Source organism: Pseudorca crassidens, chromosome 19 (assembly GCF_039906515.1).
Source record: "Pseudorca crassidens isolate mPseCra1 chromosome 19, mPseCra1.hap1, whole genome shotgun sequence".
NCBI classification, from domain to species: domain Eukaryota; kingdom Metazoa; phylum Chordata; class Mammalia; order Artiodactyla; family Delphinidae; genus Pseudorca; species Pseudorca crassidens.
Window position 1 is genome coordinate 12,335,426 of NC_090314.1, and position 24,901 is coordinate 12,360,326.

Genomic DNA, 24,901 nt, shown 5'->3' on the forward strand with positions numbered 1-24,901 from the left:
ACTGACAGCCCGGCAGACGGCGCCGCACCGATGCACGGGGAGGGTAGCGCCGTCCCGCAGAGCCGAGGGCGGCCCCAGCGCCCAGGCCGCACGCAGGACTGCAAGGACAGGCCGAGGGCGGCGGGGGCGGGACAGGACCGACGAGAATCCGGAGGAGGTGAGGCCGGGGGCCGTCCCGCCCCCAAGGGCAGGCCCTGAGCGCCCGCCCCGCCCTGGCCCTCTGGGTTGTGGGCTCCGGCTCTGACTCTGCTGCGCTGCCTCCGGCTCGGCTGCCCGGGTGAGGGGGCCGGGGAGGGGACGCCGCGGAGGTGCCGGGCCCAGGAAATTGGGCGGGGACGGGAATGAGCTTGGGCTGCGGGTCCTCCTGACTCAGCCTCATGCTCAGATTTCGGGGTTTCCCTCCCGGGCGGGGAACGCATAACTTCCTCATTCCCGCCTGGACCCCTTCTTCCAGCTGGCTTGGCCTGGCTGGAGCCCCGGTGGCTCGGGACCCCTGGCAACCCCCGGGGCCCCTCCCCTGGCTTCTGCTCTGCCCCACTTCGGGGCCATCCGGGCCTGGCCGGGTGTTCCTCGGCACCCTGGTTACGGGACGGGAGGCGGGACTCAGGCATTCTGGATGCAGGAAGGATCGAGATAGGGGATGGAGATTAGAGGCGGGTTGGCAGGACGTTGCAGACCGATGAGCCATAATCAGAGAGACGGGGAGTCAGCGGGAGCCAGGTGGGGGGTAGCGGGGGACCTGTGGGAGATGGAAGACCGTGGGGTGCGATGGGGGGCAGGGTTCTGCAAAGCAGGTCACCTTCCTGAGGCCTCCCCATATTCCTAGGATGGCGGCGACCTCCGAGAGCCTCTTCCCCTCTGGGGGTGACCTGGACTCCAGACAGTTACAGATGGAGCCCGATGAGGTGGACACTCTGAAGGAGGGAGAGGACTCAGGTACACAGGGAGGACGCCCTCAGGGAGAGGAGGAGGAAGGGGCTGAGACCTCCTGGAGTCCACATTCTTCCACTTTCTCTCCTGTCAGCTGACCGGATGCACCCCTTTCTGGCCATCTACGACCTCCAGCCTCTGAAAATTCACCCCTTGGTGTTTGCCCCTGGGGTTCCCGTCATAGCCCAGGTGGTGGGCACTGAAAGATACACCAGTGGATCCAAGGTGGCTGGGCTGGCACCAGGGAGGGGGCTAAGGGGAGGGCTGGCCAGAGTGGGGGCTGCCACCCAACCAGGGGACATCCATTCAGTCAGTTCCTCACTCCCCCAGGTGGGCACCTGCACTCTGTATTCTGTCCGCTTGACTCACGGTGACTTTACTTGGACAACCAAGAAGAAGTTCCGTCATTTCCAGGAATTGCATCGGGACCTCCTGAGACACAAAGTCTTGATGAGTCTGCTCCCTCTGGCTCGGTGAGGGGGACAAGACTGCCTCCTGTGAAGGGCAGGTGCCCCCTCACCGCGGGGCAGCATGGGATGTCACTGCCCCAGCCCCCATTGCTGCTTTCCGTCTGTCTCATCCCCAGACCACAGCCTTTCCTCCCCCAGCTGCTTTCCTCCCCCAACTCTGGCCACTGGGCCTGCTCCTCTGACCCCGGTTACCAGGAAACCCTCCCTGCTCAGCTCTCCCTGTCCATGGTTCTGGGCCAGTATCTCAGCAGGGCTGGATGCCCAAAGTACCCTTGGCAGCCTCCCACCTTTTTCTGTCTCCATCCTCAGGGTAAGGGGCATTCCTTCTGCCAGCCCCTCGCCTCCTCCAAGACCCCGCCTCCAGTGCTTCAGGAACCTAGGCACCCATCCTCCCATCCTCCTATTGACCCTCCCCCATCACTTCCACAGCTTTGCCGTTGCTTCTTCTCCAGCCCAAGAGGCAAACAACAGACAGATGCCCTCTCTACCCCGCGCAGGTCCTGAGGGCTCCGCCAGACATGCATCCAGCAAACAGGTGGGACCGGACACCAGGTCCTCTGGGAAGGTGTTTGGGTGCAAATGGTTCTGGTCCCATCTGTCTCTCCCTTTTTCCCATCCCTACTTCAGAAATACCTGGAGGATTACCTCAACTGCCTCCTGACCATGTCTTTCTACCGCAACTACCATGCCATGGTAAGGTCAAGAGGCTGGTGCCAGGTCTCTTGAGATGGAGCAGGGGGCAGAGGACCAGGGTCGGTAGAGTCTGAGGGGCTGAAAATAAGAGTCTCTCCTCTGGGCCTTTTTCTTCCTCTGCAGACAGAGTTTCTGGAAGTCAGTCAGCTGTCGTTTATCCCAGACCTTGGATCCAAAGGACTGTGAGTGTCTGACACCCCTCACCCGCCATCTGCCAACATCTGGATCTCTCCCTGGCTGAGAATAGGGAAAGAGCAGTGCACAGCGGGCTGGAGGTCTGGATCCCTCATCCAGCCTCATCCAACATCTCTTCCTGGTTTTCCCCACAGGGAGGGGGTGATCCGGAAGCGCTCAGGTGGCCACCGTGTTCCTGGCCTCACCTGCTGTGGCCGAGACCAAGTTTGTTATCGCTGGTCCAAGCGGTGAGGCCTGAGCAGAGCCGCTGGGCAGTGGGTGGGGGTGAGGAAGGAGATGCCAGGGGCATGGAGGAATGGTCAGAGCCCTTCCACTCCAGGTGGCTGGTGGTGAAGGACTCCTTCCTGCTGTACATGTGCCTCGAGACCGGCACCATCACATTTGTTCAGCTCTTCGACCCTGGCTTCGAGGTACAGGTGGGGAAAAGGAGCACAGAGGCACGGTACGGGGTCCGGATCGACACCTCCCACAGGTAAGGCCTCCCTGGTGTGGACAGACACCTGGTGAGTGAAGAGCCAGCCTGGGGCCCTAAGGGGAGTTAAGTGGAAGAGACCATGGAAGAAAGGAAGGCGTTCCCACCTCCCTGGAGCCGGCCATGATTTGGAACCAGAGAACTGTTCTAGTCAGATGCTTGGGGCTGCTCTTAGAGGCTGGGCGCAGAGAAAGAGAGTTGAGTATAAGCCTGGGGGAAGGACTTTTGGTGCAAAAGATAGGGCACTGCATTCATCCATTTATTCATTCAACAAACTTAAGGGACTTCCCTGGTGGTCCAGTGGTTAAGATGCCATGCTTCCACTGCAAGGGGAGCAGGTTTGATCCCTGGTCATGGAACTAAGATCCCACATGCAGTGCAGCATGGCCAAAAAGAAACCCAAAAAAACAAACTTAAGTGGCTGGCACGATACCAGGTGCCAAGGACTCAACTGTGAATAAGGCAGATACACTCCCTGTCCCTGTGAAGTCAAGTAGGGACTAAGGGAAGAGGTAGGAAAGAGGTGATAGCTAAAGGGGAGGTTTCTGGGCCAGGCCAGAGGTGTGGAGGGTGAGGATTGTGGTCCACCCATTGTTCCCATCCAGGTCCTTGATTCTCAAGTGCAGCAGCTACCGGCAGGCACGGTGGTGGGCCCAGGAGATCACTGAGCTGGCCCATGGCCCCGGCAGAGACTTTGTACAGCTGCACCGGCACGAAAGCTATGCTCCACCTCGGCCTGGGACCCTGGCCCGGTGGTGAGACACTGACATCCTTTCTGAAATCGTCAGCGGCCTTTCCAACCTCCTTGGTTTCTCTGAGTCCTTGATCTTCTTTATCTCCTCTGACCCCTTCTGACCTCAATAACCTCCCCCTTTGACTTCTCAAATTTCCCTGACCCCCTGACCTGTTTAATCATGCTGATCCCTCTGATTCCCCTCTGATCTTTCTGAACCCCAAACTGGGTAATCTCTGACCCCGACCTCTCCGACCTCCTGTGACCTTTTTAACCTCCTTTCACCACACTGACCCTCTCTGTTCTCAGTGATCTAAAATGTCTCTGATTTATTCGTCCATTTAATAAACATTTTCTGAGCACCCACTATGTGCCAGGTCCAGTGGCAGGGATAAGACTCAGTAGGTGATTCAGTCCCGCAACAATGGGAGTTTGCCACGCTGGTGGTAGGTATAGGGTACCAAGCACAGAGGAGGGGCATCTGCCCCAGCATAGGATGTCAGGACTGGCTTCTAGAAGGCAGTAACCCTGAGGTTAACCTTAGCAAGATAAAGAAAATGGAGAAGGGCAGTCCGTGCAGAGAAGCTAGAAATAGCCCAGCGTGTTTGGGAACCACAAAGACTGACCATTGTTGCAGCGTGAGGAGCAGTGGTCAGTAAAGAGTCTGTGGGTCGCAGGGTCTGATCAGTGCCTCTCCCACTAAGCTGAGAGTGTTAACCTTTATCATAGGCAGAGAGGAGTCATGGCAAGAATTTTTCTTGGAGGTGGTGTTGAGATTTTTTTAATTGGAGTATAATTGCTTTACAATGTTGTGTTAGTTTCTGCTGTACAACAAAGTGAATCAGCTATATGTATACATATAACCCCATATCCCCTCCCTGTTGAGCCTCCCTCCCACCTTCCCTACAGGGAGATCAGCTCAATGCTTTGTGACGACCTAGAGGGGTGGGATAGAGATTTATTAATTAATTTATTTATTTTAAAAATTTATTTATTTTATTTATTTTTGGCTGTGTTGGGTCTTCGTTGCTAGCTAGCACTTTCTCTAGTCGCAGCAAGCAGGGGCTACTCTTCGTTGCAGTGCGCAGGCTTCTCATTGCGGTGGCTTCTGTTGTTGCGGAGCACGGACTCTAGGCGCACAGGCTTCAGTAGTTGTGGCACACAGGCTCAGTAGTTGTGGCTCGCGGGCTCTAGAGCACAGGCTCCGTAGTTGTGGCGCATGGGCTTAGTTGCTCTGCGGCATGTGGGATCTTCCCGGACCAGGGCTCGAACCCGTGTCCCCCGAATAGGCAGGAGGATTCCCAGCCACTGCGCCACCAGGGAAGCCTGAGATTTATTTTTTAACATAAGAACTGATCATAGCTAATACTTATGTAGCACTTAGTGTGTGCCAGAAACCATTCTGAGTGTTTTATGTTTATGAACTTACAACAGCCCCGTGAAGCAAGTACAGTTGTTATATCCACTTTACAGGTGAGAAAACTGAGGCAAGGAGAAGTTAAGTAACTTGTCAATGTCACACACCTTGTAAACAGTGGAACCAGGATTCAAATCCAGCTAGTATGGGTCAAGACCCTGCTCTTCACCATCAAACAGGACTGTTAGTTATTAAAAGTCTAACAATACGGAAACACATTAAGTAAAAAAATTAAAGTTCACTGCACAAGCCTTTACCCCCTGGCCCTTAGTTCTTCTCTACACCCCCTGCCCCAAATCCCATTTTTCTCCCCAGAAGTAATCCTGGTGATAGTTTGATATTTATCCTCCCAGATCTTTTCCTGCATATTTTCATGTGCTTAGCATATATGTTACTTTTTGTTTTAATGTAAATGAGATCATGCACTCTCTGTTTTATTTTTTTCACTTAACACGTATCAGAGATTAGGCATTTACATTATTTCCCACTTTCAGTCTTATAAACGATACTACAATGAACGTAATCTTTGGTTAAGCACTTAATAGGATGTCTTCCTAGATATAGAATTACGAAGTGCATTTAATGGTATCGGGGGTATGTGGATTTAATATTCTGATAGGTAATACCAAACTGTCCTCTAAAAAAGCTATAAAACCAATGTATATTCTCACAAACTATGAGAATACTCACTGCCCCATATGCTAATATTGAATGTAACCTGCAATTTTATTTTTTGCCAATCTAGTGAATTTAAAAAGTGTTATTCATTTTAATATCAATTTCCTTGTTTAGTGATGAAGTTGAACATCTTTTCATCTATGATTGGCCATTTTCCCCCTGTGAACTATCAGTTCTCTCTTTTTTTTTTTTGGCTGTGCCGTGCGGCTTGTGGGACCCTGTTCCCCAACCAGGGGCCAAACCCATGCCCTCCGCAGTGAAAGCACTTTTCTTTGTTCAGTTGGCCTATATGTCTTTTTTTTTTTTTTTTTTGCGGTACGCGAGCCTCTCATTGTTGTGGCCTCTCCTGCTGTGGAGCACAGGCTCCGGACGCACAGGCTCAGCGGCCATGGCCCACAGGCCCAGCCACTCCGCGGCATGTGGGCTCCTCCCAGACCAGGGCACGAACCCGTGTCCCCTGCATCGGCAGGCCGACCCTCAACCACTGTGCCACCAGGGAAGCCCCCTGTATGTCTTTTTGTTATTGATATGTTGGAACTCTTTATATGTGATGTATTAATCTTCCCAATCTTTAGTCATTTTCTTTGGTTTGTTGTGTCTTTTGTAGTTTGTAATTTTATTTAGCTTGTACTGGCAAATTTATCCCACTTTGATATATCTGCTACTGTCTGACCTCTCTGATCTCTCTTGGTCTTTGACACTGCTGTCACCTCTGACCCATGACTATCCTCCGGTCTTCACTCTCCAGAGCTTTCTGGCTTCTGACTCCCCTGACCTCCTTGGCTTGGCCTCCCCCCAGGTTTGTGAATGGGGCAGGTTACTTTGCTGCTGCAGCTGATGCCATCCTGCGAGCTCAAGAGGAGATTTTCATCACAGACTGGTGGTAAGTGGGGAAAAAGCCTGAGCAGGAAGCGGTAGGATAGGGCCTGCAACACATCAGCTTATGGGTCAGAAAAGGAGTGGAAGGGGAGGAGTGACTGTTGTCGGGAGCTTAGCTTGCCCTTACCCGCTGCCCTGAATCCCAGGTTGAGTCCTGAGATTTACCTGAAGCGTCCGGCCCATTCAGATGACTGGAGACTGGACATTATGCTCAAGAAGAAGGCGGTGAGGAGAGTGGTTGGGCCGGAGGGGAAGCATGGTGGCGGGGTGGCCTGTGGGTGGAGATTGGTTAGAAGGGACTGTAGCATGGGGAAAGGCAGGGAATCTGAAACTTGAGGAGGAGGAAATATGCCCATCCTGGCTCAGTGTCTGGCAAACATCGCTGCCTCCCCTTCCCTAAGGAGAACTGACACCTCCCTGTGCTTGCCCTTCCTCTACCTGGTATAGACTTTCCTCCCAGTATCCATTACACTCTGTTGTGTTACTGCAGGGTGGACATGTCTGTCTCTCTCCCTGGGCTGATTAATATCACTAGTTCCAATACAAGGCATAGTGTCTGCTATGTTGGGAGCCTCCATAGATGTTGATGGGTGGGAGGAAAGATATGTGGGTGATGGAGAGTGGGTGGGCGAATGGATGGGTAGATGATGGAAAGGGAGATAGATAGAAGGATGTGAGGTTGGGAAGGTGGATCAGTAGGAGAGTGGGTAGGTAGATGGGTGAATGATAGATGGTAGATAAGGGGATGAGTAAATTTTGGGGAAAATGGGTGGATAGATAATGCTGGCTAGGTGGGTAGATGTGTGGATGGGTGAGCAGATAGATGATATTCAATCTGGGTTTGCTGTAAGCATCAAAGCAGGGTGTAAGTGGCAGAGCTTTGAGGATCTCCACACAGGGAGGAGGAATATACAGGAACCCTGAGCATGGGGAAGGGTTTGGGAGGGTGGGAAGGGGTCCTTCCAAGAGAGGCATTAGGATCTGATTCCCTCACTGACCACAGGAGGAGGGTGTCCGGGTGTCCGTACTGCTGTTTAAGGAGGTGGAGCTGGCCTTGGCCATCAACAGTGGCTATAGCAAGAAGGTTCTAATGCTACTGCATCCCAACATAAAGGTGACTCTCAGGCCTCAGAGACCCCTTCCCTGCAGCCCTCCTCACCACACTTTCCCATCCCCTCAACCCTCACTTTTCTTGAACATCTCATCCTTCCGTCTTTCCATGCTCTCCCCCAACGCCTCCTCTTTCTTCTCCCACCTAAGCTCACTCTCCTGAACTCCCCCATACCTGCTCCAGGTGATGCGCCACCCAGACCAGGTGACTCTGTGGGCCCATCATGAGAAGCTCCTGGTGGTGGACCAAGTAGTGGCCTTCTTGGGGGGGCTGGACCTCGCCTATGGCCGCTGGGATGACCTGCACTACAGACTGACTGACCTTCGGGACTCCTCTGAGTCAGCTGCCCCCCAGGTAACCCCCCAAGGCCTTCCTGAGCTCCCCCAAACTCAGCTAACCTAAATCCACACCCCTTCCCGGCTCCAGCCTTCCCCTCCAGTCATTCCAAGCCCGCACTCAGGGTTCCTTGGCCTTTCTGGGACCCCAAGAACGTGCTTTGAATATACTATGACCCAGTCCCCTCCCCATGTCCGTTACCCACCCCTCCCCCCATTCCTCTAGGGATTTCAAATGCATCTGAAGGGGAGGACCGGGGAATCAAACTCTCTCTGCTTCATTCTTACTCTGTGTGTCTCTCTGTCTCCCAGTCTCCCAGTGCTCCTTTCTTCTCTTTGGCCTGGCTCTGTACAGCCCCATGACCTCTCCTTGCCCCTGGCTTGGGTGTGTTCCCCCTACAGCCTCCCACCTCATGCTCAGACCCTCCAGCTACACCAGACCTCTCTCACAACCAACTCTTCTGGCTGGGCAAGGACTACAGCAATCTTATCACTAAGGACTGGGTCCAGCTGGATCGGCCTTTTGAGGGTAGGGGTCCCCTTCCTCCAAAGGCGGTGAGAGCGGGGAGCAGGGGTAGAAGGCAGGGCTGGGAATGCGGATGGGATGAACTGGGTCAAGGGTAATGCACCCTCCTCCTCTCTGCCCCAAGCGTCCCCAAGAGACCATCTCTGACCTCTCCCCTGACTCTCCTGGGACCCCCAGATTTCATTGACAGGGAGACCACACCCCGGATGCCATGGCGGGACGTCGGGGTGGTGGTCCATGGCTCACCCGCCAGGGACCTTGCCCGGCATTTCATCCAGCGCTGGAATTTCACCAAGGTGCTCGATCCCTCCCGGGAGGCTGGAGGGCGGGAGGGAGCCTGGGGCAGCTCGTCACCTCCCTCTGACTCTGCCATCCCTCTTCCTCAGACCACCAAGGCCAAGTACAAGATACCCAGGTACCCCTACCTGCTGCCCAAGTCCACCAGCACCGCAAACCAGCTCCCTTTCACGCTCCCGGGAGTGCAGTGTGCCACCGTGCAGGTGAGGCTCCGACTTCAGCCTGCCCTCGCCTCCCTCCCTTCAGCCCAATGCCCCGGCCCACTCTCCCTGACCTGAGAGCCCCCGCCAGACCCCTCCTCTCCCGGGCTCAGGAGCCACATCATATTCGCCGTTCCCCCCAGGTCTTACGGTCAGTGGACCGCTGGTCAGCGGGGACCTTGGAGAACTCCATCCTCAATGCCTACCTCCACACCATCAGGGAGAGCCAGCACTTCCTCTACATTGAGGTCTGACCGGGATGAGGGTGGGGCGGAGAACGGAGGGGACATCCCAGGGGAGAGACTTAGGATGTCAGTGGCATCAATCGTTGAGGGCTGGCATAACTGGGCCTGGAGAAATGCAGAAGCCTGGGGCCAGGGCCTGGAGCCTGGGGCTGGGGACAGCAGCGGGGAGCTGAGGGCAGGGGCTGGGGCCAGACTGCTGATGTCTCTCATTGGTCCCTGCCCCAGAATCAATTCTTCATTAGCTGCTCAGATGGGCGGACGGTGCTGAACAAGGTGGGCGATGAGATTGTGGACAGAATCCTGAAGGCCCACAAGTAAGATAGACCAGCCAGAGTGTGAAGATTGTGGGCGTGGTTTAAGCCCAACTGGATGGGTGGGGCTTGGGGGAGAGGTCACACCTCTGACTCCACCCCTCCCCAGACAGGGGCAGTGCTTCCGAGTCTACATGCTTTTGCCCCTGCTCCCGGGGTTCGAGGGCGACATCTCCACAGGTGGTGGTAACTCCATCCAGGCCATTCTGCACTTCACTTACAGGTGACCCCCGCCCCCCTCAGCCAGACTCTACCTCTCCATGGCCCCATCCTACCTATGCCTCCATCCTGACTCCGTCCTGATCCCTTCTTGCTAGACTTTTGAGGTCCACCTCTCTCCTGACATCCCCCATCTCCTCCCCAGTCTCCACTTCCCTCACCCATTCTCTTCCCTCAGGACGCTGTGTCGTGGGGAATATTCAATTCTACATCGCCTCAAAGCAGCCAGTGAGTGCTGGGAGCTGGGGGTTCAAGCCCTGGACCCCCGGGGAGGGGGCAACTGAGGGACTGGAGCCCCAGGGATGGAGGGAAGGAGGCTATCACTCCTGCATGCTTCTGGGGCTACTGCCTGAGCCCGCAGGTGGCCTTACACTGCAGAGAGAAGTATATAGACCAGGGCTTCTGAAGTGAGGAGGTAGATGGGACAGGGCTCTGTCTGCACGTGGAGATTACCTCTCTGCACTCCCCTTCCCCCCATCTCTTACTCACAGTGGGGACAGCGTGGCGGGACTATATTTCCATCTGTGGGCTTCGCACACACGGAGAGCTGGGTAGGCACCCGGTCTCAGAACTCATCTACATCCACAGCAAGATGCTCATTGCAGATGACCGGACAGTCATCATTGGTCAGTGCTGGATCTCGGCCCCCGGCAACGAGAGGAGGGTGGGGAGAAGTGGAGCAGGGCCCAGCCAGGGGCAACGGGATGGAGGTGGGTGGTGGAGATTGCAGCTGAGGCCCAACTGGGGATGGAGGCCAAAGAAGGCGTGTTGCCCCCAGGCTGGTTCTTGGGTAGAGGTGATGGGGGTCTCCTGGGCTCAGAGGACGCAGTGTGTCCCGCACCACCCACCAGGCTCCGCAAACATCAATGATCGGAGTTTACTGGGGAAGCGGGACAGTGAGCTGGCTGTGCTGATCGAGGACACGGAGATGGAGGCATCCCTCATGAATGGTGTGGAATATGAGGCGGGCAGGTTTGCCTTGAGTTTGCGGAAACACTGCTTCAGGTAGAGCCGGGGTGGGGTGCTACAGCGTAGTGGGAGAGGTGGAAAGGGGGAGGGTCTGCCTTTTGAGCAAGTGTGAGGATTGCTTAGAGGTAGTACTGGATTTCCCAAGAGGCAGACTCATCCAGTTTAAGGTACTGGCAAAGTAGGGATACCGAAAAAATGAGAAACAAATATTTCAAAAGTAATTTGGTGTATCTTTTAAAGCATTAAAGTAGTCGCCAAAGTAGAGACAAATTAAAGCTCTGTTGGACTCATTTACGCTTATTGTACTGTGTAACATTGCTTCTATTTTGAAATACCTGGGTAGGCACATTATAATTTTCTGGTATTCAGGCTTTCAAAGGATCTTAATCTGGCCCTGCTGGGACCCCTTTCTCCCGCAGCGTGATTCTCGGGGCAGATGCCCGGCCGGACCTGGATCTCCGAGACCCTGTCTGTGATGACTTCTTCCAGTCGTGGCAAGACACAGCTGAGAGCAATGCCAATATCTATGAGCAGGTGGGCAAGGGGGGTGGGCAGGGGTGCTGGCAGGGGGAAGTTCATGGATTATCCTGTCTAGGGTGGGATAGAGAGGAGCCCCCGCACAGCCATCCTCATAAGAGGATGAGGGTCTGGGGACATCATGGGATTCAGTGGCTCAGGGTCAGTGTAGAGGGATATGGTGGGCATGAGGGCATCTAGTCTAGTTGGGCTTGGACTCTTGGGCAGTCTCCCCAAGCCTTATTGGCTTCCATGCCTCTCGCCCACAGATCTTCCGCTGCCTGCCGTCCAACGCCATTCGCTCCCTGCGGGCACTCCGGGAGTATGTGGCCGTGGAGCCGCTGGCCACGGTCAGCCCTCCCTTGGCCCGGTCTGAACTCACCCAGGTCCAGGGCCACCTGGTCCACTTCCCCCTCAAGTTCCTGGAGGATGAGTCTTTGCTGCCACCCCTGGGGAGCAAGGAGGGCGTGATACCCCTAGAAGTGTGGACATAGCTGCGGCTCCAGCCCAGGAGAGGTCACCAGCCGCTGGGCTCTACCTCATCTGGCTCCCTGCCCCCTCACCCTGAGCACCGAGGGCAGTGCCTTTGAGACCTGGGGGAGGCAGGCATCCCCGGAGGGAACTAGAGAAGTCACAGAGGACCCTTTCTTGAGAAGTAGCCAAAGGGGACACTCTCAAGCCTGGGCTGGGGAGGCAGGAGAGGGTCCAGAGAAGTTCATCCTCCTCGCTGCCCAGTTCAAACCACTGCTACAAAGGAGAAGCAAAACACCTGCCAGGATGCCTGGGGCCAGCCTCCTACTCCAGGAGGACCAGATTCTGCTCTAGGCCTTCCCATCTCTCCCTTCGTCTTCCTGCCCTTGAACGCCCTCCCTGCCCCAGGGCCTTTCCCGGTTCATTACTGCCAAGGTGGAGGGAAGGATGCAGCCAGCCGCTCCCGGCTTCAGTGCCCATGGTGGGGAGGGGACGGGGGGGTGGGGGGATGCACACTAACCCCCCCCCACCAGCTGATGACAGGCACTAACTCTGTATCAGTTCAATAAGCGTTTCATAAATAAAAGCCTAGAAAAGGTCCTTGCCTCTTCCTGGGCTGAACTGAGTGCTTGTCTCAGCTGCCCCCCCCAGGCCTACACACAGCAGCACAGGCCCCTTCATCCTCTCTCCACACCACTGGTTTCTTCTTTCTGTGACTTCAGCTCCGCTCCGCTCGTCTGTGGCTTCGGGAGCTCCGTCAGTAGGTGCTGGGAAGACCAGGTGTTCACACAGGGATGCCTGGGTAAAAGAAGGGCGGGGTCAAACCAGGACTCCTGGAGGACAGTGGAGCTGATGGTGCAGCTTCAGGTGAGGGAGGCGCCCAAAGAAGGGCCCAGAGGGGCTGCCTCTTGTTCCTCAAGTGACTGCAAGGGGAGAGGCTTAGCGAAGCCCCTGGGAGTGGATAAGGGTATAAGGCTTGAGGTCAGGAAGAACTGGGCCCAAATCCTGGACTTGTCACTTACTACCTTGGTGACCTTCTCAAGTCACATCACTTCTCTGGGCCTCGGTGATCCCAACTGGGAAATGGGAATAATACTTAATAGCTGGCTTGCTGAAAAGATTCAGTCATTGACTTAGATATTTATTGAGTACCTGCTCTTTGCCAGACACCATTCTAAACTCACAGCAGTGAGTACAACAAAGTCCCCACCCTCGTGGGACAGGCACGTATGTCCTGGAGCTTCAGTGTCCAGTACAGTAGCCACCAGCCACATTTGGCTATTTACATTTAAATTAATTACAATTAGAAATAGGTAAAGATTTAGTTCCTCACTCGCAGCGGCCATGTTTCAAGTGCTCAGGAGCCACTCGTGTCTAGCATATTGGACGGTGCAGGTACAGACCATTTCCGTCATTGCACAGAGTTCTATTGGTTGGCACATTGCACAGAGTTCTATTGCTCCAGAGGGAAGAGAGAAAATAGATGGTGTAGTCTACAAGAGAATGTAGTTCACACTGGACTGAGGAGGGTTACCTCCCACGGCAGGTGGGGAGAAAAGGATAAGATAACAGGGGTATACAGAGAGAGCTCTTTGAGTGAATTGGTGACTTTTATTTCTTAAGCTGGGTGGTGGGATATGAACTTTATATATTTTTTCCATATCTTTTTGTATATCTGAAATATTTTGCAATTAGAAAAAAGTTTAGTGCAGTCCTGGATCTTGCCCTTTGTTCCCCCAGCCTCACTCCCCAATCTCCGAATTGACCACAGGAGCAGGAAGAAACAGAGGGGAATAGAGTGAGCAGTTTAGGAGGACTTCCTGGAGGAGGGGTGTGCTTGTGGATGATGGTGTGGAGAGAGGGGATACTGTGGCCTTGCTCCCATCCTCTCCTTTGAGTCCAGCCCCCCCGTTCCTCTGAAGAAGCCACTTCCACACAAGAAATTCCCCCTCCCATGTAGAGCCAGTCCCCAGGTACTAATTGGCATTCTGCTAATTAGCCTCGTTGTCAGCACTCCGGGCCTCTTTCCTTAGGGGACCATTACCTCATTAACTGCCGAGTGGAGTGGAGGCAGCAGCTGCCCCAGGGCTGGGCCAGGGGGAGGTGGGCTTCTGCTTCATACTGTCTGCTGGTCTATCTGCTCCCCACTCATTGGTCCTGGAGTTTCTTGAATGGAGGCCCGCACAGTGTGGGGAAAAAAAGCAGTGGGCCTGCAATCAGAAGAGTTGCCTCTAGACCCAGGGTGAAGAGAATGAATCCAGCCTCCCAAGGTGGGTGGGAGGCCCTGAGGGTGATTGGGTCTGTGCAAAATGTCCAACCCCCAGGGATCCAAAATTTGTCTTATTTTTATCTATTTATTTATTTTTGGCTGCATTGGGTCTTCCCCGCTGTGCGTGGGCCTCCTCCAGCTGCGGTGCGCAGGTTTCCCATCGCGGCGGCCTCTCCCGTTGCGAAGCACGGGCCCCAGAGCGCAGGAACCCGTGTCCCCTGAACTGGCAGGCGGATTCCCAACCACTGCGCCACCAGGGAAGCCCTAAAATTTGTCTTATTTTTAATAGTTTAACTTTTCTTGATGCCTGATCCAGGGCTTCCTCTACCATATTGTCTCTTTTAAAGTTATTATGGACAATTTCATATATACATAAAAGTAGAGAATAGACTGATGAAACCTCAGGTACCCACACATCAATACTCCAGCTTCAATAAGTATCAGCACAGGGCCAATCTTGTTTCTCTATCCTCCCCACCCCCCCAGGTTAGACTGCCTCTTGAGGTTTGGGTGGCCATCTGTCCTACCTCTGTGATCTTAATTTGCTCATTCTTTGATTCAGTATGTCTTTATTAAACACTGCCTGAGTCAGGCATTGGTAAATTTACTGAGGACCTTGAATATACCAAGTGCTTCACATACCTAATTTTATTTTATCCTAACCTTCCTGTTATTATCTCTGTTTTACAGATGATAGAACTGAACCTGAGAGATTAATGATTTGCACAAAGCACTGTGTTTTTTCCTACTATCCCATGCTCTTGTCCTGGAGTTACTATATTTCACAGTGCCTACCCAGACACAGAGGCCTTCATTCACTTGCATGTTACTGAACCTCTAGTGGGGGCCAGGCCCTGTGTTGAACAAGGCTGACATAATTCTTGCCTTTAAGGAGATTCAACATTTACAATTCAAAGTGTTAAATGTTACTATGGGTTGAAGCCAGGTAGCTAAAACAGAAGAGCCAAACTCAGTCTCAGGGGGTCAAGGAAGTCTTCATGGAGGAGGTGATTTAGACATGAAGGACAAAGCAAAAGTCAGTGAGAATGGGCATGCTCAGAATATTCTGGGGGAGAAGAAATGGTTGAGGAGGGTCTTTTGAGTTCTGGGAACTGCGTGTAGAGGATTTCCATATGGCTAGAACATGTGAGGTTGAACGGTGGAGTACTGAAAAACAGGGCAGGAGAAGCAGGCAGAATCTTGAAGGATCATGGTTGCCACACTTGAGGCTCCAAAGACAGTGGGGAGCTAGTGAAGGATCTTAAACAGAAGAGTGACATCAGATTTGAGTTTTAGAAAAATCATGCACTCTGAGTATAGAGAATTGACCTAAGGAGGTCAGTCAAGAAGACCAAGTAGGAGGCTACTAAGAGTATTGGAGGTAGGTGATGATTATAGCTTGGACAAGGACAACAGCAAGGTAAACTGGGCGTGGAGGGGGGGGGCGGGAGAGGAGCAAGACTGGATGTGCATCGGAATGTGCAAAGGAGAAGGGTCCAGAAAGGAGGATGTCTGCCTCTTTCCAAGGACTTTTCATTCAAACTCTTCTAAGTGATGTTTACATTAAGGCTGACAGTGGGGTCTTTTGGAGATACCATCATTGCTGGAAGTGATCTCAAAGATCAAACGGCCTTCTCTTTCTTTCAAATTCACAATGAAAGAAAGGCCCAGAGAAGCAAAGCAACTTGTTCAAGGTCACACAGCATGTCAGTGGCAGAACATGACTCCTTGTTCTTTATATAGCATTACCCAGCCTCCAGTGAGGCTAATGGCTGGGGGTGCTACGCCAACATGACTAGACCTGAGGTGACCCAAGCAAGATTTGAAGGGGCTGGACATAGATCCCTTCTCCTCCCTTCCACCTCCCTTTGCCACCCCCTCCCCCTCGCACAGCTCCAGGGATCAGTCAACGAATAATTGTTGAAACAGTTCCTATGTACAGAACAAGAGGTGCAGAGACAAAGGTCTGCGGTAGGATTCCCTATCCTGAGATCTGAGATCCCCTTCTCAACCCTCCCCACTGCAGCCGGGGAAGGGGGTCAGGGGCATTCCTGAGGCAGCCAGTCCTCTTCTCCACTCCCCATCCCCCAGGTGGTTTCTCCAGCCAAGTTCTCACGAAGAGGCCCCTCCCTCAGCGGCTCCACTGTTGCCATGGCAATTAGGTGGGTGGACAGCCCATCCTATCTAGAGGCCACCCAGCCCTCGCGTGGGGAGTTACCATAACAACCCCCCTAGTAATAGAGGGTGTTGGGTCCCGCCCCCCTCCCCCCGCAAATAGAGCGGTGGGTGGCTTGATTGGCAGCTGGGCACACGAAAGAGGAGGGAAAGGGAAGGAAAGGCGTCAAAGGAGAGCTCAGAAGGAAACGGGGGAGAGAAAGGGCAAAAAATACGGAGAGGGAACGAAACGCGTGTGCGCACGCGCACCAGCTGGTGGGCGCGCTCCCCGGCGGCCCCGGCCACCGCCCACTTCTTTCACGCTAGGCTCGCGCGGTCGCTCAGTCCTCGCGCGCGCCTTTCGCTCTCTCTCCTGCGCCTGCGCGCAGGTGTCGGCGTCGAGGGGGAGGGGGAACCCGGCGCGCTCGCGTCACGTTCCCTCTTCCACCCTCCCCGGTGCTCGGCCATTCTGCGCCTGCGCGGGAGAGTCGGGAGGCTCGGGTTGCAGGCTCTGGGGCGATATTGCCTGTCAGTCGGTGGGTCGGTCTTCCCGCCGGCCTTCCCCCTCCCGGTTCTCCGCGGGAGGCGCGGTGGAGTCCGCCCCCGGGATCCCCCGATGGGGGAGAAGCGGCGACGGCGGCAGCGGAATAACCGAGCCGGAGCGTGAGCGGCCCCGGGGCCCCGTTCCCGGCGGAGGCCATGGGCGACCCAGCCCCCGCCCGCAGCCTGGACGACATCGACCTGTCCGCCCTGCGGGTGAGCGCGCTGCCCCCCAGCCTCGCCCCGCGGCGACCCCCGCCCCCTTCCGGGCGCCCGCTGCTGCCAGGCCTCCGCCCTCCGCTCCCCTACGCTCTCCACGCGCTGCAGATTCTGGGAGCCAGTTCGGTCCCCGCCCTGGGGTGCCCCGCCCCCATTCTTCCCTCCTCCTCTACCTTTACTCAGGTTCCGGATCCCCTTCCTCCCAGGTGTTTGAGGGTCACCCTCTGGTTCTCCTGAGCTTGCAGAATCTTTACCGTGATGCCCCTCCCTGGCCCCTGACATGCTTTGAGGCCTCTTTCCCCCCTTGCTCCTACTTAGCTCTTCTTCCTCCCCCTCCTCTTTTTCGGCTCCTCGAATTTTGACTTTGCCTTGCCAGCCTCCCCCTCATCACCCTTTCTCCTCCTCGCCCAGCCCTGAATTGCATCTCTTCCCGGTCGGCAGGCACTTCAGCCTCCCCTCTCCGCCGCACACCTCCTACCGCCGCCCTCATCCCCTGCTCAGCTCTCCCCGTGCCTTGGCGTTTCAAGTGCAGCAGTCCAGAACCAGGCATTTCCGGTCTCAGGGTCCCCCGCATATTACATTACCGACTCTGCAGCAGCGTGGGGCTGGGAGGAGAGACAAGTGCACGGGGGGAGGAGGGGACGCGTTTCTTGTCTTCAGAAACTCTGGCCTGGGCTGGGAAGAGGATGTTTATATGTCTGTACACACACAAACACATGCAGCATGTGGTTTGGAAAAGCCTGGGTATTCTTGGTTTTGCTGGAGGGGGGGGGGAGGCGATGGAGATTTCTCCAGGGAGGGATTCATTAGAAAAGGGATCAGAGGAAACAACTGCAGCAGGAATTTCTTCGAAATATTCGTTTTCCCTCCTGGGGCTCTTGCATGCCCTCATTTGGGGGCTTTCAGCAGCATTTATATGTGTTTCTTCAGCAGGGAGCCCTGGCTTAAGGGGCAACTGAGTGGTTTCAAGGTGAAGACTCCCGCCTGTCCCCCAGGGGGTGTTTTTGTCCTGTGTGCTTCCGGCTTTCTCAACAGGCCAAGGTGTTGGGGAGAGCAAGATTTCCCATCTCTGGGTTAGCTGCTCTGGAGGCCCCTGTTGAAATCGTCTTCTGGCTTTTGAGTTAGCCAGGGAACATGGCCAGTAGTGGGAAAAGGCGGTCAGCCACACAGGTGCCCCGGATATGACTGGAGGGGAGAGGCGAATTAAGAGAGCAGAGTCATGTCGTTAATTGGGTTTCTCTAGGTGACACAGTTTTTCTTGCCATTCAGGTCATAATTTGGTTGGTGCAGTGTTGGGCTAGGAGACCTGACTTGCTGGAGATAAGATGATAAGTTGCTGAGGAGGGAGACGGAACATTGATTTCTCTCTCTCTCTCTCTCACTCTGTGTGTGTGTGTGTGTGTGTGTGTGTGTGAGTTAGTGTGTGTGTTGGTGGCAAGAGGGTCTGAAGGCTTTAGGAGGGAGATTGGTGGACTTTCTCTAGTTGCGGCGAGCAGGGGCTACTCTTCGTGGTGTGCGGGCTTCTCATTCTCTTGTTGCGGGGCACGGGCTCTAGGCGTGTGGGCTTCAGTAGTTGTGGCACGCGGGCTTAGTAGTTGTGGCTCACGGGCTCTAGAGCGCAGGCTCAGTAGTTGTGGTGCATGGACTTAGTTGCTCCGCGGCATGTGGGATCTTCCTGGACCAGGGCTCGAACCCGTGTCCTCTGCATTGGCAGGTGGATTCTTAACCATTGAGCCATCAGGGAAGCCCAGGAGGGAGATTCTTAAGATCAGTTTAAACTGCGATTCTCAAGTTAAGCCAGCTGGGATATAAGGTGGAAATCCAGGCTCCCCTTAATGAGCTTGTCTTTAGGATGAGCCCCCGTCTTCCCTTCCCACCTTGGTTGTTGATTAACTCTGGCTATAGGTTCCTGTGCTGTGGTGACTTAAATATAATAAAAGAGAAGGCGGGTCCAAACCATGACCTTTGGTTTAAACCTTGTGGGACTCTCCTTGGGCTTCTCTTTCCCTTTAGCCTCTTCTGGTAGTTTGGCCTGGACCCTCAACCTGGGATTTCCAGCAATTCTGCAAACACCATCTGACCTTGGATTTGGTATTTCCCTTCTGGACTTCTCTACTTGAAGCAATGTTAGCGTCTTTCCTCAGTCGCCTCCTGCTTTATTCTCCTCTCCCTTCTTCAGGAGAGCCCTGTGACCTGCTCCCAGTGTGTATGTCTTTCCTGCCTCATGATGCTTAAGAAAGCATTGCCCTTCCCCCACTACCACCCCAGTACTCCAGGGCTGGAGGGAGTGCTTTCTTTGAAATGGGGCTGCAGAAGGCCTGCCTTCTCCTTGCTGCTGGCCTTGCTCAGAGCCTGTCCCCTCCACCCCACCTCGGAGAGCCCCTGTGGCACTGTTGAGAAGCTCTCTCAGTCATCTCTTGTTCTGTTTCTGTCTGTTTTCCAGTGAGAAACGGCAACCTGGAGAATTAGCAGAAAAGCGTGTTTCCCTGTACTACATCATCTCGTGTTGGGGGCCTGGGGAGGGGATGGGAGAGGAACATATTCAGCATTTATTAGGCGGCGTCAAAGAGCCCAAGTTGTCTTTCTCCTCTTATTTCAAGATAGGGCTTGGCTTCCAGCTGGTGATGAGAGTAATAGTCTGATATTAGGGAAGATTGAGTTGCACTATCTCTTAGCCATGTGTGGAGAGGCGGGTGGACCTACTTCACTGTGACCACAGGCACACTTGACCTCTTTGAGGCTCTGTTTATCCACCAGCCCAGTAGCATGGGGTTGTGTTCCTGAGTTCAAGTCCCTGCTTTCTCACTTACTGTGTAACCTTGGCCTTTCTCCCCCTTCTTCCCTAGCTTGCTGCAGAGTCTGCAAAGAGCCTTACCTCTCTAAGGCTTCATTTGCCCATCTGTATATAGTGGTGATGGTACTGAACTCAGAGTTGCTGAGGATTAAATGAAATACTGCATATTAAGTACTTAGTTCAGTTCCTGGCACATCGTGACTATATGATCGCCCTTATTGGGTTTTTTTGTTGTTGTTGTTGTTTTGCTTTTTGGTTTTTTGGCTGCATGGGGTCTTTGTTGCTGTGCGCGGGATTTCTCTAGTTGTGACGAGTGGGGGGCTGCTCTTTGCAGTGCACGGGCTTCTCATTGCGGTGGCTTCTCTTTGTCGCGGAGCACAGGCTCTAGGCACATGGGCTTCAGTAGTTGTGGCACGCAGGCTCAGTAGTTGTGGCGCACGGGCTTAGTGGCTCCGCGGCATGTGGGATCTTCCCGGACCAGGGCTCGAACCCGTGTCCCCTGCATTGGCAGGTGGATTCTTAACCACTGCGCCACCAGGTAAGCCCTCGCCCTTACTGTTAATTGTTATCAGATGACAATCAGAGAAGGCTTCCAGCGCAAGTGTATCTAAAATAGCACTTCCTCCCCTGCTTCGTTTTCATATAAATTTTTATATAGCATCCCTTAGCCCGCTTTGTTTTATTTCATAGTATTTATCGCCAGCTGACATATTTATATATATCAACCCCGACTAAAATATAAGTTCAGTGCAAGTTAGGATTTTGACTGTTCTGTTCATTTTTGCATCCCCAGTGCCTGTAACAGTGTTTTGAACATAGTGGGGGCTCAGCTGTTTGTTGAATAAACGCGTATCATAACAAGTGAAAGGTCTTAGCACAGTCTTGCTTAGAGAAAGCATTCAGTAAGTGTCATGCTTGTTAGGCTTTCTCTTGCTGTCTGTATACACATAATTAAGAATATATCTTTTCTGGGTTGTTTTTGGAATCAGACCTTGTGGTAAACAAGAGTTCTGGAAGCCTCCATCGGAGCGACGTCCTTGAAGTAAAGTTAGGACCTTCCAAGAGAAAAAGCGGGCCTCTTTTGTCAAACCTTCTCTGTGTCCAGCCTTGGTTACATTCCAGGAGAATCTTCTGACTTGGAACCCTTGGCTTCTCACAAAGGATACGTATCAGTGGAAGAGGACGGGACAAGGAGGGAGCAGACCCCGGGCTGACCTCTCTCCTTTTGCATTGCTCTTTTTGGTTGACCCACTTCATAAACCAGGCAGCCTCTCTTTACTGTCCAGCCAGCTGGAGGTTTTAGACTGCAGTGTCCTTGGAACCATGGAGCTGTGCGCAGTGTGGCTGTATTGAAATAATACCATGACGTGCAGTCAGGAGGGACTTGTTGCCGGGTAGTAGTGCTGACAGAGATGTTCTTTCTCCAATGATCTTATGTTGTTGTGTCTGTTCTTTGGAGGAGTCGCTTCCCCTTCCTTTTTCCTTCACGAGGCTGTGGAGCCAGCTCCACTCAGAAAGCTGGCAGTTCTGGGCATGTACTTCTAGGCTGCTGAGCAACTGCTGCACTCCGCTGTGCTTGCTGTCCAAATGTTGACGACAGATGCCTCAGGCAGGGGATGGGGAGACTGACCTCCTGCAGCAGAAGCAATGGCATTGACTGGGGACTTTTTTCCTAGAGAACCGCAGATGGGAGTGGGGCTGTTTGGGGAGCTAGTGGCACTTGGAGTGAAGTGAAAAGCTGCTTTGGCAAGAGGATGGAAGGAAGGTTGCGGAGAACTTTGCTGGAACTGGGTGTTCAGCCATCCCCCAAACGAGGGAAGAGGCGTCGCCACCCTTTATGCTGCGGGATAGGACAGAGCCATGGCCCTTTGTAACACACGGAGGGGAGGGTCTTTGAAGAAGTGAGGTTTTCACAGTTAAGAGAACAGTAAGAAGGTCAGCAAGAGAGCAGGCTGGCCCACCCCCTCACGCTTATCCCAGGAGCTCACTTAAGACTATGCTGTGTAGAATCCTGATTTCAGATATGGCCTCCATTCCTTTCAACTCCGAACTGTGTGCCTAAAAGGGGGTAACTCACACAGTTTGGGTATGTTGAGTGTCCTTGCTTGTCATCCTGGGGACAAGATAGCAGGAAGTGTGCACATACTCTTTACAAGCTTATACTTTGGCATTGGTTTATGAATAAGGAATGCAGTGATCTCTCAATCCAGGAACATAAAACAGTTCTGGGGCTGCGGAGCATCTCCAGAAGCCATCTGAGAGTCTGCCAGACGAATCTTTCTGTCTCCAAAGTTGTACCAGAGAAAACTATGACTAATATCCTTTCCTGCATCAGTCAGTCACCAAGCATTGTTGGTCTGTTTTATTGAGAATCAGGTTCGAGATACTACGGGAAGTATGTAATAGTGTGTTCATACTATTCTGAGCTATTTAATCAGACCTCTGGAAGCATCCCTCTAAGCAAGCCCTTTGCAAGCTGAGGCTCCCCCCCCCCTTTTTTTTTAAACTGTTATTGCCTTCCTCATTATCTTAGAACCCTCAGGGTCAGGAAGTTTTTGTTAAATCTGTTTGCTGTGAATTATACTCATTTTCTGTTATCCTGTGGTGGTCATCTTGAAATCTGATATGCAGTCTTTTCCCCTCCCCCAGCACTCACTTTACACCACAGCTCCCTCAGTTTTTTCTTTAGCAGGTTGAAGAAATTGAACAAAAAGTGATCAGGTTAACAAGTCAGCTCTCAAAGCATTTCCTGAATGCCCACAGGATCCAGGAAGATACAAGAACATGACTTGGTAGAAGCGCATATTCATTCTATCGTCTCTCCTGTTCTTCCTGCTCTTCTCCTAACCAACCAGTTCTTGACTTGAGTCTGGGATTCTTCCATCTACGGGAAGCTCCTCCAGAGGGCAATTGAAAAGGTGTTTGAGGCTTTTTGTTCTTAATCAGGGTAGGGAATGGCAGAGGGAGGAGAGAAGAAAGGGATGGAATTGTGGTGATCCAAGGAGCCCCTAGAGATATTGCCCAGTGGCCAGACAGCCGAGGATGTGCTTGCTAATGGTGGGTAGGATTTCCTGTTCTGCTTGAGGAAAGAGCTAGAACTAGGCACAGAGGATACAGTGACACACAAGATAGACATGGTTTTCCTACAGTCTAGTTGTGGGGAGAGACATTAATAAAATAATTGTGTATATATAATTACATATACATAAAATTGCAAGTCATGATAAGGACTGTAGCAGAAAACTTTGGCATGCCGTGAGAGCCCATAAAAGAATTGTTTTTACCTTTTGCAAGACAAATATTTGGTTGATAGATTGAGAGAGAGACAAATCACACGTTGAAAAACCAAGCTAGCATTGCCACAGAAAGAGCAGATAGAGGTGAACCAGCAGGTGGAATTTGGCGACGGCCAGAACTGGGAGACCTTGGATCAGGGCCATTCTTAGGGTGGAGCATTTGGTCAGCAACCGAGGGCCAGGGGTCTGAGGATGCGGTAGAAACTCCAGGCTTAATTTCCAAAAGGATTTCTTCTGAACCTTCCTATGGGAGGGAAAAAAAAAAAGTTTGTTTCAAAGGGTAAGGGTATTATATGGAAAGGGCATATAACTGTCATTTTTGTTTATTGGGAGGAGCGTCTCTGAGTACTGGGTCTGTGTGGACTCGCATGTCGCTCTGCAGAGGGTGCGTGGGTGTGCCGATTGGCCAAAGCGGCTGTATGAGGGAGAAGGGTATACCGCTAGATGTTTCATGCTGTATTTTTAATAAAAATTGTGTGTATTTAAGGTGTACCACATGTTTTGATAGACACAGACATAGTGAAATGATAACTACCGTCAAGCTACGTAACATTTTCATCTCCTCACGTGTGTGTGTGTATGTGTGTTTGAATCGATGTTACTAGCCTGAGTGTCCAGGGTTGGAAGGTCGGTAAGCCTCACAGGAATAAGCACAAGTAGGCCCATCCTTGGCTCAGCTTTTGTGGTTGTGGGATGTGGGATTCTTCGTAACATTAGGTAGATACTGTATATCTATCTATATATACACACACACACATATGTGTGTGTGTGTGTGTATGCAACTCTCAGTTTAACATTGTTGTACAAGTCAAGGATGAGTGAGGTGTGTAGGGGGAGTGTTGCTGATTTTGCACGTTTGAAATGAAACAGGGCTGGAGAACCACAGTCTTGGGCTTCTTGGAGGAGCCAGCCTCCAGGAGCAGGTGAAATGTCAGGAGGGCGGGGTGGGCTGTGGGAAGCGTTTGGTGGCACACGCCGTGGAGAGAGGGATGAGTGGAGGACGTGGAGACTCTGCCTGAGAGGAAGGTTGAAGGCTGGTAAGGGAGCAGGCAAGAAGTCCTTTGACCGAGGAGGCAAGTGCGTGTCCCTGGGGCAGGAGAGGCTTCCGCTGCCGGCTGGGTGACAGTGAAGCATCCGTTCAACCACTCGGAGTCTGTTGACTCAGTCAGTGCGTGTGGCAGTGACTGCGCCTCCGCTCTGCCTTTAGGATGAGAAGGGCCTCCTGAAAGCAGGCCTGACAGCAGCAGGTCTTCTGAGAGAGAAGGGGAAACGTCTCACACCCTCTTGCACCAGAAATCATCCGAGGACAGGATCTGAAGGGCTGGGCTTGCTGAATTGCTCCTGGAACCACAGGCTTGGAGGGCTTTTCTCTGAACAGCGGTCCTTGCAGGGACGGATTGAGGATCAGCAGGGCTTTGTGAAGAAAATTCCACCTCCTTCAAGCCACCTCAACTTCCACTTTTCCCATGAATCCTCCCCTGACCGAGCCAGCCCTCCCTGGTCACCTTCTCCACCTTTTCATGGACCTTGTAGTGTAGCATTTGAGTGTATGTTACCCATATTGAATATTTCATGGTCCTGCGTTCCCTGTCACTTCCTTACATATAGGAGCCATGATCCATACTTCCTGTTGATGCTCACAGTGCCTACAAAAACGCTGAGCGCACAGTAGGGGTTCAGTAGTTACTCGCTGGGCAGAGATACGGAATTAAGTTTTTTTGTGTTTTTTTTTTTTGGTTTTAATTTTTTGGCCACACTGTGCAGCATGCGGGATCTTAGTTCCCTGACCAGGGATCAAACCCTTCGCTGACCAGGGTTAAGATTCCTGCAGTGGAAGCATGGAGTCTTAACCACTGGACCGCCAGGGAAGCCCCTGGAGCTAAGTATTCTTGTGACTTTCCCACGGGAGTGCCTTGTATGTGCTGGGCACCGTGTGACACAAAACAGTACAGGTCCTTACTC

General features: G+C 53.0%; 2 protein-coding genes across 17 annotated transcripts in view; both read left to right on the top strand.

Moving 5' to 3' along the window:
* The first annotated feature begins 17 nt into the window (after positions 1-17).
* PLD2 (phospholipase D2) lies at positions 18-12,267 on the top strand. Of its 5 annotated transcripts, none has more exons than XM_067716917.1 (25): positions 18-157; positions 827-936; positions 1,025-1,155; positions 1,261-1,403; positions 1,830-1,935; positions 2,028-2,093; positions 2,217-2,275; positions 2,423-2,515; positions 2,608-2,760; positions 3,366-3,515; positions 6,388-6,471; positions 6,614-6,692; positions 7,471-7,581; positions 7,762-7,932; positions 8,316-8,442; positions 8,617-8,735; positions 8,826-8,939; positions 9,080-9,184; positions 9,407-9,495; positions 9,602-9,715; positions 9,890-9,939; positions 10,203-10,337; positions 10,563-10,716; positions 11,100-11,214; positions 11,466-12,267. In XM_067716917.1, the coding sequence occupies exons 2-25, from the start codon at positions 828-830 to the stop codon at positions 11,688-11,690; spliced, it is 2,802 nt and encodes a 933-aa protein (XP_067573018.1). In that variant the 5' UTR covers positions 18-157; position 827; the 3' UTR covers positions 11,691-12,267. The 5 variants fall into 5 exon arrangements, with proteins under 5 accessions (XP_067573018.1, XP_067573017.1, XP_067573019.1 ...); XM_067716916.1 differs by having other exon boundaries at positions 139-277; XM_067716918.1 differs by lacking the exon at positions 2,423-2,515 and having other exon boundaries at positions 139-277.
* A 4,238-nt stretch (positions 12,268-16,505) lies between these two features.
* MINK1 (misshapen like kinase 1) overlaps positions 16,506-24,901 on the top strand; it is a 48,164-nt gene continuing 39,768 nt past the window's right edge. For 4 of the 12 annotated variants that reach the window (XM_067716880.1, XM_067716886.1, XM_067716884.1 and 1 more), the window contains exon 1: positions 16,508-16,846. In XM_067716880.1, the coding sequence (XP_067572981.1) occupies positions 16,790-16,846 (57 nt within the window). In that variant the 5' untranslated portion in view covers positions 16,508-16,789. Of the gene's footprint in view, positions 16,847-24,901 lie in introns of all 12 variants that reach the window. The other 8 variants (XM_067716879.1, XM_067716881.1, XM_067716883.1 and 5 more) reach the window with 5 other exon arrangements.